Source organism: Girardinichthys multiradiatus, chromosome 24 (assembly GCF_021462225.1).
Source record: "Girardinichthys multiradiatus isolate DD_20200921_A chromosome 24, DD_fGirMul_XY1, whole genome shotgun sequence".
Classification (NCBI taxonomy): Eukaryota; Metazoa; Chordata; class Actinopteri; order Cyprinodontiformes; family Goodeidae; genus Girardinichthys; species Girardinichthys multiradiatus.
In genome coordinates this window covers 17,220,591-17,240,355 of record NC_061816.1, presented here as the reverse complement: position 1 = coordinate 17,240,355, position 19,765 = coordinate 17,220,591, and the positions used below count along the sequence as shown (strand labels likewise).

General features: G+C 39.3%; 1 protein-coding gene across 2 annotated transcripts in view; it reads right to left on the bottom strand.

Annotated features, from left to right (window-relative positions):
* Nucleotides 1–19,462, bottom strand: part of nid2a (nidogen 2a (osteonidogen)) — an 87,833-nt gene extending 68,371 nt beyond the window's left edge. For both annotated transcript variants that reach the window (XM_047355367.1, XM_047355368.1), the window contains exons 1-4: nucleotides 19,359–19,462; nucleotides 12,274–12,680; nucleotides 10,784–10,969; nucleotides 10,438–10,554 (exon numbers count right to left, since the gene is read on the bottom strand). In XM_047355367.1, coding sequence (XP_047211323.1) covers nucleotides 10,438–10,554; nucleotides 10,784–10,969; nucleotides 12,274–12,483 — 513 coding nt within the window. In that variant the 5' untranslated portion in view covers nucleotides 12,484–12,680; nucleotides 19,359–19,462. The remainder of the gene's footprint in view (nucleotides 1–10,437; nucleotides 10,555–10,783; nucleotides 10,970–12,273; nucleotides 12,681–19,358) is intronic.
* Between the last annotated feature and the right edge of the window lie 303 nt (nucleotides 19,463–19,765).

Below are 19,765 nucleotides of genomic sequence, written 5' to 3'. Positions count from 1 at the left end.
GAGGACCGTTGCTATGGGTTACCGTTTACAGTTTCGCCGGAGACCACCCCACTTTGTTGGCGTGGTAAACACGGCAGTAATGGCCCAAGCAGCAGAGGTTCTGAGAGAGGAGATAAATACACTGTTGGCAAAAGGAGCTATCCGTGCGGTTCCCGAGTCGGACATGAACAGAGGTTGGTACAGCCGTTATTTTGTTGTTCCGAAAAAAGGGGGCGGGCTTCGTCCAATCCTGGACTTGAGAGTTCTGAACAAATACCTCCGAACATACAAGTTCAAAATGTTAACACTCAAGCAGCTTCTGAGTGCTATCAGCCCGGGCGATTGGTTAGCCACGATCGACCTGACAGACGCTTACTTTCACGTAGCAATACACCAGGACCACAGACAGTTTCTGAGATTCGCCTTCGAGGGCAAGGCGTACGAGTACCTCGTACTGCCTTTCGGTCTGTCTCTAGCACCTCGCACGTTAACAAAATGTGTAGAGGCAGCGCTAGCACCTCTCAGAGAGACAGGGGTCCGCATTTTAACTTATCTGGATGACTGGGCTTTAATAGCCAGTTCCAGAGTGCAGGCGACAGTGCAGCTGTCTCGGGTTCTGTCGCACAGTCAAGCCCTAGGATTTTTGGTAAACTCTCAGAAAAGCTCGCTGATCCCAAGTCAGCAATTTTCATTTCTATGCTCCCTTACAAGCAGGGCACGTCTTTCCGACCACAGAGTGGCCGCGTTTCACCGCTGCCTCGCTCAGTTTCAGTTGGGACACAAACTGCGTTTCCAGACCATCTTACAACTGATGGGTATGATGGCATCTATGATTGCAGTAGTACCACTCGGTCTACTGAAGATGCTCCCGTTCCAGCGGTTGACCCGCTCTCACCGGTTGTGTGCATGGCGTCACCGCAGCAGAAAGCTAACGATAACCACTGCCTGTATGTCGGCTCTCAGCCCTTGGCGGGAACCAGGACTGTTGTGCCGAGGTTCGCCAATAGGGAGAGTAACCTTTCGCAAGGTGGTATCCACGGATGCCTCCCTGAGGGGGTGGGGCGTGTTGTGCGATGGCATGGCCGTGAAAGGGGTTTGGACACTAGTACAATCCAAACTCCACATAAACTACCTGGAGCTCTTAGCGGTTCTGCTGGCTCTGCAACATTTCTGCCAGGTTCTGTTAAACCAACATGTTCTGGTCAGGACAGACACCACTGTGATTTCATACATAAACAGACAGGGAGGGACTCGTTCACTTCCTCTCCTGAAACTATCTCACACCCTCTTACAGTGGTGCAGCATACATTTTCTGTCTATCAGAGCTACTCACGTCCCGGGACGTCTGAATCTGGGTGCAGATTTGCTCTCCAGAGGCGGACCTTGGGTGAGAGAGTGGAGGCTTCACCCTTCCGTGGTGGCACAAATATGGTGTCTGTTTGGGACAGCAGCAGTAGATATTTTTGCCACCAGAGCCAACACCCACTGTCCTCTGTTCTTTTCCATAACAGATCAGGATGCTCCGCTGGGACAAACACATTGTGCTCACTGTGTAAAAATAAAATAAATGAAGGTTAACACAAGTTTCAAATTTGACTCAGGAAGTTCAGGTTGTGAATCAGTAATTTAACTTTAAATCTATCTATGATAATTTTGTTGCCTTATTAATCTTAAGAATTTTGTAAAATGCATTCTTGTTTTGAGTTTTTTTCCTGGGTGGTCATTTCCCTACATCCCACAGGACAGTTTGTTTTGGGGATGCTTAGTAATACATATAAATTATGTTCATGCTGTGCCTGTAATAAATCTCACACTACAAAGGCAACCGACAGCTCCACACAAGGTGCCCTTTTTTGCCACTTGAGCACCTGCCCCCCAAAATGTCTGTGCACGCCACTGGTTATCACATATAGTCATACAGAGCAGAAGTTCAGACCCACCAGTTCTAACCCCCTGTACCAGGAAGACAGAGGAGTTAAAGGGAAAGCCAAAAGATGCACGTTATCTTGTCTACCTGCCTTGGACTTGGCCTAAAACCTTTTACTATCTAGTCATTATTTGAGGTTCATAGTGGGGGCTACATGGTGGGGCAGTTTTAGCACATTTGCCTTAAGCATGAATGTTCTTGGTTCTAATCAGCATGGCTTCTTTCTATGTGGAGTTTGCATTTTCTCTCTGTGCTTGTGTGGGCTCTTTCCTAGTACTCCAGTTTTTCTCCCACAGTCCGAAAACATTTGGGTTATGTTAAATAGTCTTAAATGCCCATAGAAGTAAGTGTGTCAAAATTGTTGGTCCTGTGTGTACCTGTGCTGCCCTGTGATGGACTGGTAACCTGTATAAGCACTAAGTTCAACATAGCACTAAGTCAATGTTAAAACAACAATGAGGGTAGGTGATCAACAACTTTGTACTTTACTCTCTCCCAGATTAGTAATTCCTGCTACCTACGTTTACTCAAGAATTAGAGTCCAAGACAATATGCAAATTAGTCAGTGCTACATAGACTGGAGGGTGGTCAGAGGCCTTACAGTAGTAAGGATAGCTTTACAGTATAATTTATAGTAAATAAACCTCAGTATTAAATCTTTCCACAGGCAGAACACACACATTTCTAGTTTATGGCTGGGTTTGGGATTTTTGATGAAGACATTTTGTGCACTGCGAGCAAATAAGTCCCCCTATGAAGACTGGGAGGAGAGACAGATGTGAGTTTTGTGTTTAATTGTTTAACTAAGTATCACTGCCTCACTCTTCCACACTAAATACAATGATTTTATTAGAAATCTACTTCTTTTGTGTTAATGGTGTTACAATAACTAATGTTTTTGGGATGACTAACGCTGCATTCTTTGGTTCTCTTCACCTAGAACAGTATATTGGGGAAGGCCCATTTAGTCATGTCTTCCCCCCAATCCCACCTCAATCCGTTTGGCTATTTGCCAAAGGCATGTGCTGTTTCTCTGCCTTGGCCAAGACGTCTTGGTGTTCTTTATAGACTCGCAGCTGGAAGAAAACAAATTGCGGCCAACAGAGATGAAAGACTTTCAGAGATTATCGCTCAGTACTCAACTTCCCTGCAGGCATTCCCTCACACCTCTGTCTTATTTTAGAGACAGAGTGCTAACACTAGTCATGCTGACCAGGAACAAACACAGACAGTGATTACTGCAGACCTTTTGCTGCTGTTTTTCTTTTCAGAGATTGTCAAAGATTTAAGTTTCAGGGGTTGTATTCTGTTTTTCAAATTCAAATGTCTGCTTTAGATTTGAATCACACCGTTTTTCTGCTTGGTTTTCTCTGGTATGTTCGGTTCAGCAACATATGTTTCACGTGTTTCACATTACATGTAAGAAACCACATTTCGTCACAGTCTTTCATTTAATCAACCTAAGATCTGTGTGTTAATTCTGATTCTGATTTATTTACAATAAGGCTTAATGTAACATATGACTGCACAGGCCCCCTTATTTTTTACATTGGGCCCACTCTGACAAGCTATCATTAATTCAGTTAGAGTGCATTGCAATAGTATTCACACCTCTTTTTCTAGATATTTTTTCAGCACTAGTGGCCTTTATCTTTTTTAATTTTTTGACAGTAGGCAGACAGGAAAGAGGGGCAGAGAGAGGGGGAGATATTCGGCAAATGTCGCCTGGCCCAGGACTCGAACGGCCGCCTCGAGGACAGCAGCCTCCGCACACGGTTGCGCGCTCAACCCCTACACCACCAGCGCCGTGCCCTTCACACCTCTTTTTCATTGACATTATGACTACAAACATCAATGTATTTTATGTGGCAGATAAAAACAAAGTAGGACATGATTGTGAAGCTAAAGAAAAATGTTACACTGATATTAACATGTTTTACAACAAAAAATATGAAAAGTGCAGCAGGGCTATGTTTCCAGTCCCCTTTATCCTAATACTCCTAAATAAAATCCTCTCCAAGCAATGCCTTCAGAAGTCACTTAATTACTAAATTGAGTCCACTTATGTGTAAAATAATATAACTTTAAATCCAGAAGTTCTGTGAAGGCCTCGGAGGTTTGTTAGAGGACATTAGTGAACAAACAGCATCATGGAGGCTGAGGAAGAGAGCAGACAGGTCAGAGATACATTTGTAAAGTAGCTTTAGGGAGAGTAAGCTTAAAACAATATCCCAAGCAAAACTGGAAATGGTATGAAAAAACAAAAAACTTAACAGTACATGGCCATCCTCCTAAACTGACAAAATGGGCAAGGAGAGCATTATTCAAAGAAACAGCCAAGAGCCCTAAGATAAGAAGAAAGTCCTGTTTAACATTTGTCATAAGCCATATAGCGGGCAAAGCAGGAGGTGCACTGGTCAGATGAGACCAAAACCCAAACGTTTTGGCCAACATGCAAAGAACTATGTAGGGCAAAAAACAACACCTGCACATCACCCTGAAAATACCACCCCCGTGATGAAACATGGTGGTGGCAGCATCATGCTGGTTTTCCTGAGACAGGACAGTGAAGCTAGTAAGAGTTGATAGGAAGAGATAAACACAGCACAATAATGAAAAAACACCTGTCAGGGGCAGCAAAAGACTGGAAGGCTTCTGATCAACATGTGTTAGAATGGCCCAGTCAAAGTCCTGTCCTGGAACATAATGTGGAAAGAGGTCAGGATCCATGTTCCACACGTGTGTTTTTGGTTGGTGGTGTTTATCCCATTAACCACAGAGCAGCTGCAAACAGGCAGAGAGAGACAGAAAGCAGCTGTGGTCCAGTTGCCAGTTTCACCAGAACTGCCTGAAGCGTGGGAACCGGCAACACAGGCACACAAACACACACACATTAACACACACTACCAACCAGATTTCTGGTCAGGGACAGTCCATAGTTCCACTCTTTTCTTATAAACATTTTTTCTTTTTCCATTTATCATTTTTGTCTGCTTAAAATGAATCTTGCTTGTAACATAAAGGAAGAAATTACACAACCTAAATGTTGAGCAGCAGATTTTAAACCTTTCAGACTGTTTTGGAACATGTTCTTTGGTACTTAAAAAGTTTGTTGAAAGAAAAACCATCTTTCTTTTGCCCACAAACCTAGGCTGGTTATCATATTCAAAGTCATTTTTGGTCATCCTCGCTTTTTAAAAACCTGAAAATCTAAAGGAGTCCCACTGCATGTGGCCAGAATAACAAGTTGAAGTTCGGTCAGAACATGCTGTGAGGCTGAATGAACATAATCCAAGAAACATCCCCCATTGTTACAGCTGGGGGGGCCTCAGCAACAACAAATAATCCTAAAACATTTCCTATGGCGCTAAAGAGAGAACCAAGTTCAACACTTGTGGCTTTCATATAAGTGAGACAGGAGAACTAATGTCAATTATATATGAACCAAGAAAGTTGAGGTTAAAAGTCAGAAAATTGGTTTAAAAAAACCTTGTAACGGAGAAATCCTGACTTAGAAAGATGGTTCTTTACCAACACCAACTTTACAGTCCAAAATCTTTGTCTTTGAGTCTCTTCCTATAAAGGTCTCTGGCTCTTCTATGCAGGATTGTTTTATTTCAGCCAGCACTGACAGCTTTCAAGCATAAACGCCCTGTTAAAGGTCTTCCCTCAGCATCTCAGTCATACTTAAGTTTGTACTTTAACTAGACCACTCCAAAACCTTCATTTATTATTGATGTTTTTTAGCCATTCAGAGGTAGTCTTGATGGCTGGACATTCTCCTTTAGGATTTTCTAGTAGCAAGTGAAATTCATGGTTTCACCAAGAACAGCAAGTTTTTCAGGTCCTGAGAATTTAAAATAGCGCTGAACATCAGACTACCACCACCATGTTAGACTGTCTGTATAATGTTCTTTTTCTGAAATGCTGTGTTAGTTTTAATCCCGATGTAAAGAGACAAAAGCAGATAAATATATTTAATATATTATTTACACACAGCAGCAGTTTTACCTGCTTTTCTCCAGGTTCCTGGAGATGACTATAGGTATGGTCAAAATGACCTCTTACTGCATGCAAGGGTAGTCCTAATGTCTCAGAATATGAACAATATATAACCTTGCCTGTTATGCTGTAAAAAAATAAGACAAAAAGGTTTAAAACATTCATTCATCTTCTATACCGCTTATTCCATAGTGGGTCATGGGGAAGCTGGTGCTTTTCTCCAGCAGTCTACAGGCACACACAAACAACCATGCACACACTTATTCACATACCTAAGGGCAATTTAGAGAGACCAATTAACCTAACAAGCTGGTCTTTGGACTGTGGGAGGAAGCCGGAGTACCCGGAGAGAATCCACACATACACAGGGAGAATATGCAAACTCCATGCAGAAAGACCCCTGGCCGGGAATTGAACCCAGGACCTTCCTAATCCTTTAAAACAGCCTTAATTTAACTTGAAATATTACTCTGTGCTGGTGTCAAACCCAAACCTTGAATGTGAATGCTGCCTTTTATTTAAGGAATATATGTTTGAAACTTCATAATTAAAAACAATCATCATGATAGAGGCATGGCTACATTATTTGATTCCTGACATTTTTCTCAGTCTAAATAATGAGTTTTAGAAGAACCTTTTATTAGCTGTTTAATGTGACCCTTAGTCATCTAATGTTAACCCCATGTTCCCTTCTGATTGGTTGCCTAGTACGTCATGACATTTCCTCCCCTGGAGGTACAGGCATCTGGAGAGCTGGGTTTGGACTCAGATCGAACCTCGATCAAGAAGGTTGTCATAACCGAGGCAGAGAGAGGCCTGATCACCCTTTCAGAAAATTACAAAACATTAATCAATTTCTGCATGATGTTCCTGCAGGACTTTGTCATTTTTTTCTTCTCCAAACACATCATGGAGGCTCTGTCTGCTTTACTTAGTAAACTTATCAAGCGGAGCTTTTAACTTTAAGATCAGAAATTCAGTTTGTCTTGATCCAAAGTGAGGAAACTTTACACAACCAGAGCTTGTAACATAACGGACAACCTTTGAGTCTCCAAGTAACCTAATCTATCTTCTAGGTCAAGAGACGGGAGTTCAGGAATCACACATCAACACATCCAAATTGGGTTTATGCAAGAGGTGACATAACAGCCCATATCGGACCCAAGTAAAGAAATCGTTTCCATTCTGTTGTGATGATTTTGGTGCTGAAAGATGATAAACCATGGCTGGTTCTGAATGTAAATCATGTCATTTTTCATTTCCCCTCTCAGATTAAGGTAGGTATTAAAACTCAGAACCAGCCCATAAAACACTTTTCTTTAGACTCCTGAGAGACTAATAAACTCTTGATAAATATTGGATCTTAATTCATTTTAGATAATATCTGGAACGTTTATTCCCCAGTTTACATCACCAGTTGTAATTAGTATTTAGATGATTTTGTTGTTAATCTTTTTTAGGCATTTAACCTTCTTTTTTTAATAAAATAATTAATGAAAAGATTTTAGAATAATAAAAAATTACGTTTGGTCGTATCTGAAGTTTGGTGATGTTTAGTGTTGATTCAAAATACAATCATTTTTTTATATACAGAAATCTCCAGATTTTTCTTAAGTGATATACGTCATTCCCTGGAAAAGTAACGAATTTATTCTTTAGCTAATTTTTGGGTAGACTGGTTGATTTTTGACTGGATGATGAACATCGACATAATTGAACATGCCTTATTATAAAGACATAAATAAGAAGATAAAACCCGCAGTTGCTAAGCGTATATCAGACTAGAAGCAGTAACAAATACAGCTATGATGGCTTGATATTGGCTTCTAAAATTGTTTTTGGCCTTATGTGTAATAGGAGAAAAACACATTTGGAAAAAACCACTAACACTCAACTATTAATATATATGTTTGAATAAACATGGACATCAACCCATCTATATCTCGCTTTTTGGCTTTTAAAAGAAGCTAAGCTAAGCTAAAACATCACTGCTAGTTTAATTTGGACATTAGAAGCTAAAATCCCTCTTTTTTTCAAACTTGTATTTTTGAAACTACACTTATGGTACAAAGAAAGCTGGCCCAACAAGCCTTCTATATTATTCTGCTAAGTAGGTTTAGCAAAACTAAAATAAATGTACAATCTAGCAAATATACTCCATAAAAACAACCAAAAAATTCCAACAAACTGAGAGCGTATATGAGATGCATAAATCATTGCAGTCATTATCAAACTGAGCAAGCGTGATATATTACGATCTCCCTGTGTTCAAACGGATTTAAATAAATGCTTAGCGTTTATGCTAACAGCATCTTTAAGAAGGCTTTTCGCATGTAGGCAAAAAAAAAACAAGCTTTTTAATCAAAAGTGATGTGAATGTTGACTGTTCTGCTTTGTTGGTCTTTAGGTCTGTTATTTCTTTCCTCAATCACTTCTTGTTTCCCATCCAACTGTAGAATACCCCACAGTCTGGCCCTTCCCCCAAAACATCACCCCATGACTTCTTATACACAGCCCTAAAAACACACACCTCAGGTTAATCAGTTCACACACACATACTGCCCTACCCCCATTAAACCCCACCCTGCACCTCTGGCTAATCTCTTCACAAGAAGATGCTATTAGTCCAAAGTGAGAAGCATGGAGGTACATTGCAGCCGAGACCCAACTCGGTTCTACAATGCTAGACAGACCCTTTTAACAGCAACTTGTAGAGCCACTGTGCTCTTTAAGAGGTGGATACCAGGTGGGACAAGTGGACTGAGACCTAAAAACATACACTGGCTCCACTGGAGTCATACCCAGCACCAGGTATTGAGTCCTAAGACGCTAGATGCTGCATATCCGCCTCAGATAATAGTTTCAATATTTGGCTATTGATCAGAAAGCAAGACAGAAATAAATCTAAAAAAAAAATATGCAATGAAAGGAAAGACAAAGAGCAAACACTGAGAAGGTTGGATGCTCACAGAAAGATCCCTTGGGGGTTTTCCTTAAATCTGCTACTCCCTTCATCCCAACATCCCACATGCTGCACACCAGGAACTACAAAGCACTGTTTGTTCAATCGATTACCTCAGTCAGCCTAGCTTCACTTGGAGTCTTTCCCAGGATTTAACCTAAACAGAGTTTCTGATGCAGTTCAAGCCAAGCCTTTTTAATAGGTCTGTAACTATGACTCGTTTCTTTAAGAAGCAGAGGAACATTTCAGATGGAGGTTCTATACTCTTAATAACTGGGTGCAGATTAGAGGCTTCATTTTGTAGGGGAAATTCAAATATCGTGCCCTGCAAAAGCATTTATACATCTTGAACATAATTTGTTCACCCCATTACAACCACAAACATTATTGTATTTTATTGGAATTTTATGTGATGGACAGAAAAGCTGAAGAATTCACAGCTGTGAATCTCTGCAACTCCTCCACATTTACCATTGGCCTCTTCGATGCTTATGTGATTAATCCTCTACTTGCTCAATCAGTTTAGGTGGACCCCCATGTCTTGTGGGTTGGCAGTTGGGCCAAACTCTTTTCATCAACCCTTTTTAATAAAAGATTGTGGTTTTTATGTGCCAAAATGCTTTTTCAAGGCGCTGTATGTACCTATACATTTTGGAATCCTGTAAAGCTGGTCCACTAGTTTGTGCAGATTAAAATAAATCATGAGTCAGAGTTTTTATTTTTTTGTGGAAAGAAAGGAACAGGTGCACAACATGAAGCTAGTTTGGCCCACTTATTGCACCATTTATCATCGGAGCAACAGCTGAAGCAGTGGACACATCTGCCAAACAGCTTATGCAGGGAATTCCTGGACTTTTGCACTTGAATTTGGATTGTTTTGTTGACATCCTAACTGTACAGACATAATACACACACTTTTTGCACTTTGTGTTTGCTGCATGTGTTACAAGTGGACATAATTGAACATTACAGCAAAAGAAAAGATAAATTCTTCAATTTGTCTGAGGATAAACATGATTTTAGCACTTCCTGGGGTATTGAACAGCTCCACTGATGACTGTTGATACATTAATTGCAAGTTTTCATAAATGAGAACAGATTTAGGGTAAACAAACATGACTCAAGTTCTAGCCTACAGCTAAGCAACTGACCCAGTTGCAGGAACTTATTTCCTCTCTACATTCCTTTCAAAACCCCCAAACTATATACTAAAACTATGTTCCTAAACAGCCAATAACTGCTTTATGAACACTGGCTAACATGGAGAGAGGGGAGTGTTGGTCTATGCATGACTGGTCAAGGCAAGGTAGTGTGGGAACTGGAGGAGGGAATAATGGGTTGGTTGGGCTGGGGGAGTCTTTGATGACACTTAAAGTTGGCCTCTGACCTTTTAAAAAGGTTAAGAGGCAGATAAGGAGGGGAAAGGTGGGCGTTACAAATAGGCTTAGTACAAATGAAACTCAAAGTACAGGAATTTGGGAGTGTGTGTCTAAAGAACACCAAAGTCCACTGGAAGGGGTAGATTTTGGACAAAGGTTACAAGTTTCAGTGCCTTCGTCTGTTTTACCTTGTTTGAAGCGCCAGTGGCTCGAGCTTGTTCTTCATATGCAGCAACGTTTTCCCATGTTGCCACCACAGCATGTGTGGGAGTGAATTTTGCATCTGGGAAGCCCCGGTGCACCTCCTGGGAGTATAGGTGAAAGAACGAATGGATGAAGAAGGGGAAGATTGAGAAATGAAACAGGGAAGGACAATGGAATGCACTGATGGAGGATGAACCAAACAGAGAAGAATCCAGATCTGAAGTACGGTTTTTACATTTTAAACACTTAGGATTAGGGTTATGGTGGGTAGGGTCGGCGTTCTGAAGTTTGCTATTAGTTTAAAATCAGGCAAATTTAAACTTGACATACCTTGGTGAATCTATTAAGTACACTGGGTGTTTCAGTAACCCGGTAATAAATGTGTCCTCGTCCTCCACTGGTGTCAATGTCAGCTAGGAACGGCGCCACAACAGGGAAGTCTGTAGGGAGGCCATCATCAACATACTGCTTTTCCATTGGCAGGTCCTGGGACGAGATGATGCCATTGGTGGCCACCTAAACCAGGAGACAAAGTAGCTTTGGTGTTAAAAAATGTGACTCCAAGGCACCTCCAAATGAACCCACATCCCCTATAAGTCACTGGAACTCCCTGATGGACCCTGGGAACCACATAATGAACTCCATAAACCACTGGAACAGCCTCAAGGATCCCCTGCCTTGACCTGATTATGTTCAGGAAACCAGCAAACCACTTTTAATGACTTTCAGTATTGTCCTGATATTATCCTAGATGACAGAGCATGATAAATAAAGCCTTTAAGATGAGATACAAAAAAGTGCATCTGAAGTTTGAATATCTGTAATCAGAAGAATATAGGATGATCAGTTCACACTGTTCTCACTGAGGGACTTAAAACACCAAATATTTCCTTTAACACTGGAGATAGGTAAATGACTATGCACAGCATTCTGTTAAGTAATTATTAACACTCACCAGCTACTTTATTAGGTACACCTGTTTATTTGAATGTTAAAAACAATAATCAGCCATTCAGGTGGCAACAATTACCCATAACGTGTATATGCCTTCAGAGGATTTGCTGAAGTTCAAGGTGCGAATCAGAATGGAAAAGAAAGGGGATTTAAGTGACTTTAAAGGTTGCATGGCTGTTGCTGCCACATTATTTGGTCTGAATATTCCAGAAACTGTTGATCTACTTGGATCTTTACTCACAACAATTTCTTAGTTACAGAAAATGGTCCCAAAAAGAGAAAAAACTCACCGAGAAGCATTTGTGTGGACAGAAATGCCTAGCTGATGTCAGTTGATGGCCAAATACAAATCATACCTTTCAGACCTTTATTCAAAAAAATACAGCATGATGCTGCCACCGCCATGTTTCAGCATGGGTATTGTGTGTTTGGGGTTCTGTGTAGTGTTTTGAAAACCCCGTATCCTGTTCCTTACACTTCACACGCTGCTTTGTGTTAATCACATAAAATAGAACTGGAAATGCCTTTAAGTTTGTGTTTTGTTTTGTTTAAGATTTACAGGGAAACGTTTTGTATTTTACATAAAAAAATATCTTGAATTTGGGGCTGGTACCATTATTTTCACACAGATGTACAATTCTATTTAAGCAGCCAATAATCTGTTTTTTTGTTTTTTTTTTTACATCTCCTCAATGTAAGTCGTGTTTCCCTTGTGAGAGAAATGACAGACTGGAGCAAATATGAATCTAGGTTACATGGGATTAACCGTTTTCTGCAACAGCAAATTTAGGGTGTTAAAGTAAGAAAGAAACTTATTGTGGAGGTAAAAATAGGGAAAAGGAAAAAGTGATGAGTTTTCAACTTACATACAACTGGGAGAAAGAAGAGTCAAAAAAGTAAAGGGGTCTAGGCAGGGTCAGCGCTCTGGACGTCTCGTCGTCGCCCTCTGGTAGAATTAAATCTCCTTGTGAAATCCCGTAAGGAAACAGATCAGTCCTCCGGATGGCTGAGACCACAAACACGGAGCAGCTCCAGCAGCACAGCAGAGCCGCGGTCAGCATCGCTCCTCTGTCCATGGGCAGGCCGGGGAGCTCTGGGACGGAGCAGAAACAGGACGATGAGGTGCAGCCGGATTCAGAGAGCGGAGCAGGAGAAAAGAGGAGAACCCCGGCGAGACCCTGCAGCTGCAGCCGGGCTGGAGGGAGGAGCTTAGGTCTGCTCTGATTGGTCACAGGCCCGCTGAGTGACAGCGGCCCGGTGCTGGAAGTAACATCTGGCTCGAATTAGAGAGAAGAGAAATGGAGCATTTTTAATCCGGATGTAACAGTAACTGTTTCTCAACACTCATGAAGACATATGGTTGTGTAACTTTTTAATCACTTTTCTCTCACACACAGAGTCCCTGGCTCACTTATGAATTAGAAACTTTTTAACTATTAAGATTAAAATACTCTGTTCAACATACAAAGAAACATTAAAACATTACTAATAATAGAGAGGAAAATCACAAACTTTAATCTCTCATGTATATTTTTATTCATCCGTTTATTGTTCTTTCCCAAATTAAAGGTGGCCCCATCATCCCGGCTCATTTATGCCACCTAGCGTCTCCAACAGTGTATTGCAGTGTCCAGGTTTAACAACCTCTTTGGTAATCTTTGCTCACTCTTTATACTTTTCCACATTTTTTAAAGTTCAATAACAGACATTCATTTATTTTATTTGGATTTTATGTGACTTTACAATCAGTAAAGTTGAAGGAAAATACATGATTGTTTTTTTTTTTTGCAAATTCAACTAAAACAAAAAACATGGCATTTATATTCAGCTTTTTACTATGATACACCTTAATAACCTCCACTGCAAACAATTGCTTTCAGAAGTTGCCTAGCAGCACACGGGTGAACACACCATTCCCACAAAGACCCATGGTGGTGACAGCATTATGCTTTTCTTCAGCAGGGGGGCATCAAAGCTGGTCAGAAATTATGGGAAAATAAAAGGAGCTAAAAACAGGTCATTTCTGGAAGGAAACCTGTTAGAGGCGGCTAGAGACTTTAGTGTGGAACACAGAGGTTCACCTTCCAGCAGGACAATGACCTTAAACATACATCCAAAACTACAATGAAATGATTTAGAGCAAAAATGTAAATCTAGGTCAGAGTTTGTCCCGTGAAGCTCTCCATCCGCTCTGACTGAATGTTTTTCACAAAAGAATGAACAGAAATTTCAGTCTCTAGTTGTGCTGGTAGAAACATACTCCAAAAGACTTGCATAAATATTTGCATCAAAGGTGCTTCAGCAAAGTATTGACTCGGGGGGGCTGAATACCAAGAAAATGCACACGACACATTATTTTGAGTTTTATTTGTTAAACAAAATGCGAAACATATTGTGTGCTACATAATGGTCTGTCACCTAAAATCCCAATAAAATAAACTGAAGTTTGTGGTTGTAACATGGAAGAATGTCATAATTTAGGGGTATGAGTATTTTTTGCAAGTCTTTGTCAATTTACACTCAAGGAAAAAAATCTGATGTGTTCTAAAGCTTTTTAATGAAAAAGTTACCCCTTGTTAGTTTTATCTTACAATTTTTTGAAGTATATAATCCCACTTTTGGATTTGGTAGTTTTTCTTTATTGTGAATTTGCTCATGGATTTACACTTTTCAATTTGTAGTCATAAATCAAGATAAGACTTCACAAGTCACATAATTAGTTTACTTCATTCTCTTTGTCACACATGTTAAATGATATCAGTATATTTGTACAGAAAAGCTGTTGTGAAAGACTCGGCAACAACCCCAAATAAGGATAAAACCAATGAAAGTAACCAAAAGGCAAAAGAGAACACTGTAAGAGATTAATGTATCATGACATATGAGCATTTGAGGTTATAAATCTGCAAAAGTCAAACTTCATGGTGATTTATTCATTGCTTTAAGGAGAAAAAATGATAATTAAAACATCTGGGGACCCACCCAAGAGAATCCCATAATTAAAGCATGGTGATAACATAATTGTACTGTGGGGCTTAAGCAAGCGAGAACACAACATTTTCAGGGAACATATTTGAGTCACTATGACTGACTTCTCACTTATTTTTGAAGCTATAACTACTTGGATTTCAAAATTGCTACTTTTCTAACTTCCTGCTGCTTCGCTGTGGTGCCAATGCTAGCTTGTAAATAAACAAGAAGGGCAAGCTTTCCATTTCAGACTCAGTCTTGACTGATTGCAAAAGGACAGTTTGTCATGTTGGCTGTTAATTGGTGACATTTCAGCAACATCCAGAGCAACACCAAACTGTCTCTGCAACAATTTTCTGGTGAATCGTTAGACCTTGAAAAGGTTACTTTTCTAACCTAGCTAAGCTGCAGAACTAACACTGGTTTGTACAAAAACAGGAAGTGAAGAGTTGATTTTTATTTTGTCTTGTTTAACAGCTAAAATGATTTTGCACTTTCAAAGCGGTAACCATGCAGCGTTTATTAGCCAATGCAAATTCATTTAAAATTTTAGGTAACACGAGAGATAAAAACACTTTTAAGTCAGTGTATAAAACTGCACTATGTGAACCTTCTTCTTGTTGCTGTGACATGACACCTCCACATAGAATAATTCCCAACTATCAAGTTACTGCATCGAAAATTGCAAGCTGGTTTGCAGAGGTGTACCATAATGTGGCACAATTTTTAGTGTGACATTTTGGAAAATGTTTGCTTTTTAGCTCCTCAAAAGGCATACATTTATCACATTTCTAAGGTATCTTCTATAGTGTGTGCACTATAATGTCAACCTATTACTATCCAATTAAAAAAGCAGGGACGCACCAAAGTATACAGAATAACTGCTTTTTGAAATACAGAGCTGCCTTCAGTTCTGCCTTAAAGACATCAAATGTGTCACTTTGAATGATTGTTCAATTTATACCACTTTATCTACATTACTGGAGTGAAGGAGAGCACAGAAATGCAAACTCAAATACTAAAATTGAATGTTTCCACATTTAGCCTCCAGCATTTAAACCACATTTTGTAAAAACTTTTTAAAATTGGCTCTAATTCCGTCAAACTCAAATGAGGCAAATTTTTTAGGTTTCTCTAAAGATGCTCCCAGGATTTCAGGCCCAGTCCTCTCAGTGATATCCAGTGTGTACTTCGGAGTTGATTTTTTTTGGCTACCTCCCTGCAGTGCCTGGAATTTGTCTCTCACCAGATTAGGAAATCGTTTCCTTGTGTTCTCAGTCTTGAATGTTGCTTCTAGCAAATTCAGTAACGGTAGGATCCAAATATGCATCTTAGTTAAAAGGTCACATTAGGATAAATAAGTTGTTACATATGGCCAGAGCATGAGAAGCACCTCCATATTTGTTTCAGTTTTAAGTGAAAAAAGAGCTTTACATCAATCAAGCTGAAGCCAGACAAATTTTGGAGTAATGCTTAAAAATAACAGATTCCAGCAGAGAGCGCTGTCTGTGATTTAGACAACGATTTGCCCGAATCACCAAGCTGATGGTTGCACTGATAAAGCAAAAGATGACTAAAGATAACTTCAATTAAAAAAAAAAAACATTTCAATTTTTTTTTAAAACAAAGCAAAAGTATCGTAAAGAGGATGTGAACCATCAGTCTAAATGTGACATGTTGAATAAGACTGAAGTTGGCAGGCTGTGCGTTTCAAGTCAGCATGACTGTTACACATGTCAATTATGACCCATCTAAAACTCTCAGAAGACATGTTAGCACAGTGACCATAGACACCTTGTCTTGCCAGAGTATTTTGATGTCTAAAACATTTGTTATTGTCATGTTACAGCCACAAATACAACATTTTTTACTGGGATTGTACTTGATAGATCAACAGAAAGTAGTGCATAATCACGAAGTGGAGGAAAACCTGATGAAAATTTGACGTTCACAGATGCTCTCTATCCAATCGGACTAAACCTCAGCTATATAAAAAAAGAATGGGCAAATATTTGATTTCATACTTTGGTTTACTAAGTATTGACTCCGCTGGGGTGAATACAAATGTAAATACAAACTTAGATTTTTTTAAATACAATTGCAATTAAATAATGTTAGGGAGTGTAAATGTGACAAAACGTCAATATGAAACACATCTGAGTGTCTTCCATCTGACCTGCCAGACAAAACTAAAGAAATTAAAATCAAAGAACAAAGAACAAGGTTAGTTAGTTGTAACTAGCTACTAAAACGTTGAATTTCCATGAACCAGTCAGCTCATGGTGTAATTACGTAGAGAAACCTATAGGTGGAGCCAAATGCAAGCTTTTTGACACAAACAAAACAGCGTTTTCATATATTTGTTCTGAGATGAATTATAACTCCTTGTATTTACATCCCTAAACTTGTAGCTGATCATGTTGAGTTAAACATACTGTAATGACTGTTCACTCAATAAAACTTGACATAAAGCCAAATACACTGGATTATGAAGTGGCGTTTGAATTATACCTAAAGTCATGCTATATATCTCTGTGTAACAGCACTCTGTTCGTCCCCCTGTGTAATTACAGGATGCTGGGTGCACCAGGTCTTAACAGAGACATCTGATATTCAATAAAAATCAATGAATGCATTAATAATTCAGACTGAGCGGGGGCTGACGTGTACTGCAACAGAGAGCGGGAGAAAGAAGGAGCGTAACGGCGCACACGTAGAGCCCGAGCCAAGAAGAGCCAGAAAAAAGCAACAAGGCAGGCAAAAATAAATATTGCAAGGAAGGGAAAAGGAAAGGTGAAGGTAAGGGAAGTGAAATATGGTTCCATGTCATTGGGGCAGAGGATGAGGCGAAAGAGGTGCTGATGTGAAAGGAAGAAAATATAGAGCAAAGGAAAAAGGAAACAGCAATGCAGATAAACAAGTGGAAAGATCAGGATTTATATTTAGATTTTGAGACATAAATCTGTACAATCAGAAAGAGTCCGGTTATAAAACCCTTATTATATACATTACTGAGAAACCTATGCTTTCTAAAAAATATTCATACCCCTTCACCATTTTCGTAATTGTAAAACCACAACTTTAATAGATTTTATTGTGATGTTAGATGACAGAGCAACATAAGTAGCGCATAATTGCAAAATGAAAGAAAAATGATTCATGGTCATAAATTGTTTTGAAAAGCAAAAATCTGAAAAGTGTGGTGTACATTTTCATTCAGTCTTTGATACTTTATAGAATCATATTTTGCCTGTCCCTGCAGAAGAAACGTCTCCCAAAGCATGAAACTGCCACCATAAAGGACAATGTTATTCAGATAATGTGTCGTGTCAGTTGAGGCTAGATAGGAAGGCTGCATGCATCTCGATATCACACTTTTTTAGATTTTTATTTCAGATAAGCTCAGAAAACTGTGAATGTCCTAAAGAACTGAAACTGGGCATAAAGAGAAATGAGTGCAGTATAAAGAAGAGAGACCAGGGACAAAGATACAAAAATACAGCAGAACCATTAGGGATTCATTAATGGGCCTGAATGAAAGCACTTTTGTCATTTAAATGCTTTCAGCATACATCACGTCCCATTTTGAACCCAGACAGGCCTTTATTTTGCTCTTGATAATAGGGGAAATGATGTGACAATAACACTTCAATGCATTATGGAGCACTTAATATGTTTCATTAAGCACATGTTCTGTTTCTTTATATTTGATATCACGATGATTGCACAAAACCATCTGTTGTATAAAAAAGAAATATAGCAGAACAGGACCCTGAAAAACAAAATAAATATTTCCAAAAAACTACTATTTTTAGTCACTTGATTTGTTCTTTACTTTGTTGTTGCCATTGCAAAATGGGGCCAGGTTACTAATTATATCTTCGGTTCATAAGGGACATATCATAGAGAGAAGAAAGTCATATTAATCCAGAAAGGAAATGAGAGCCTCAGTTCTAAATTGTAAGAGGAAACCCATGAGACACAAATAGGAAACAAAGACAGATATTTCAAACTCCAGTTTAAACACATTTTTACCCGGGAGGGGAGGCGCATGCACACATGCACATACCAAATGTTGCATATCCTCAAAGAATCGCATTGCAAAGAGGAAACAGTGTCTGCAGAAGGTTTTTGGAGATATGTTTCGCTGTGGCATGTATAATCTAAGCTGGTTATTTAAAGAATTGTTGCCTCAGGACCTTAAAAGGCTTACAGCGTGCATAACAAAGTAGCCTACATTAATATTATCTATTATTGACCTAAGGTGCATTAATTTCATTTTGTGACCTGGATAGGATAGAATGTTTTCTAAGCAATTTGCAGCAGATGCAACATTCTCAGACAAGAGAGATGGCTTATTTAAAGGGTAATTTTGTTTTGCGTAAAAGACACATTGCTAGTTTTCCTTTTTATCTGTGGAATGGATCATTTCTAGCTGGTTACAAGTTAAAGGATAATTTTTTGTTAGAGAAAAACAATTGTTTAAATTTCGTTTTTTTAACTAAATTTTAATAAAACAGGCGAACTTGATGTAGTCAGTAATCCAAATGCTAACCCGGTCTGTTTTGGAGAAGAAAGAGTTCATCTGAAAGGCAAAGGTTTCCATTTACTCATCTATCTACTTTATAAACCTCACTTGATCATGAAAGAAATAAAGATTGAGACCTCAGGAACATTTTTCCAAGGTCCTCCCACTATGGGAAGAAACTTGTGCCATCAGAAACTGAATTTGATTTGCTCAGACTGAATCTCTATTTGTGTAATTTGAAATTAAATGCATTGGTTTGAAAATGAATTTCACTAAACTGAAACTGAATATAATGGTTTAAAACTGAACTTGTTTGTTTTAAAATTGCTTTGCTTTGTATTGAAATTTCCGTTTGATTACTTTCACTTTCAGGTCTGAAATTCAATTTTTTTTGTGTCACACATCCGGGTTCCTGAAGCCAGAGATTAATCAAACACAGATTTAATGACTCACGGATGTCGTTCACTGTTGCTGTGTCCAAATTCAAGACTGCATCCTTTGAAGGATTGTAGGCCTATAACGTCCTGGATGAATGCTGTCCAATCTCCAAGGTTCCAAGAAATGCGTCCTTCCTATCCCAGATTTGAAGGATGGGTCAGGTGTATCCTCCGTGTCCCACCCTATCCCATGATTCATTGCGGGTCGAAGTAGATTCTTCAAACGGAAGTAGCAAAGGCCGGAGGAGAGAAAAAAGCTGTGAATAAAATTGGATATATTGCGCATTCTGTGAAACAGCTGAATTGTTACAATGTTTTTAGACGAGAATGTAGTTGTGTAAACCTGAAATATCTGATCAGTTTATCAAGATATCACTTAATTACACAAATGCGCCGATATGTTCGTCCGCTGTCCCAGCTGTC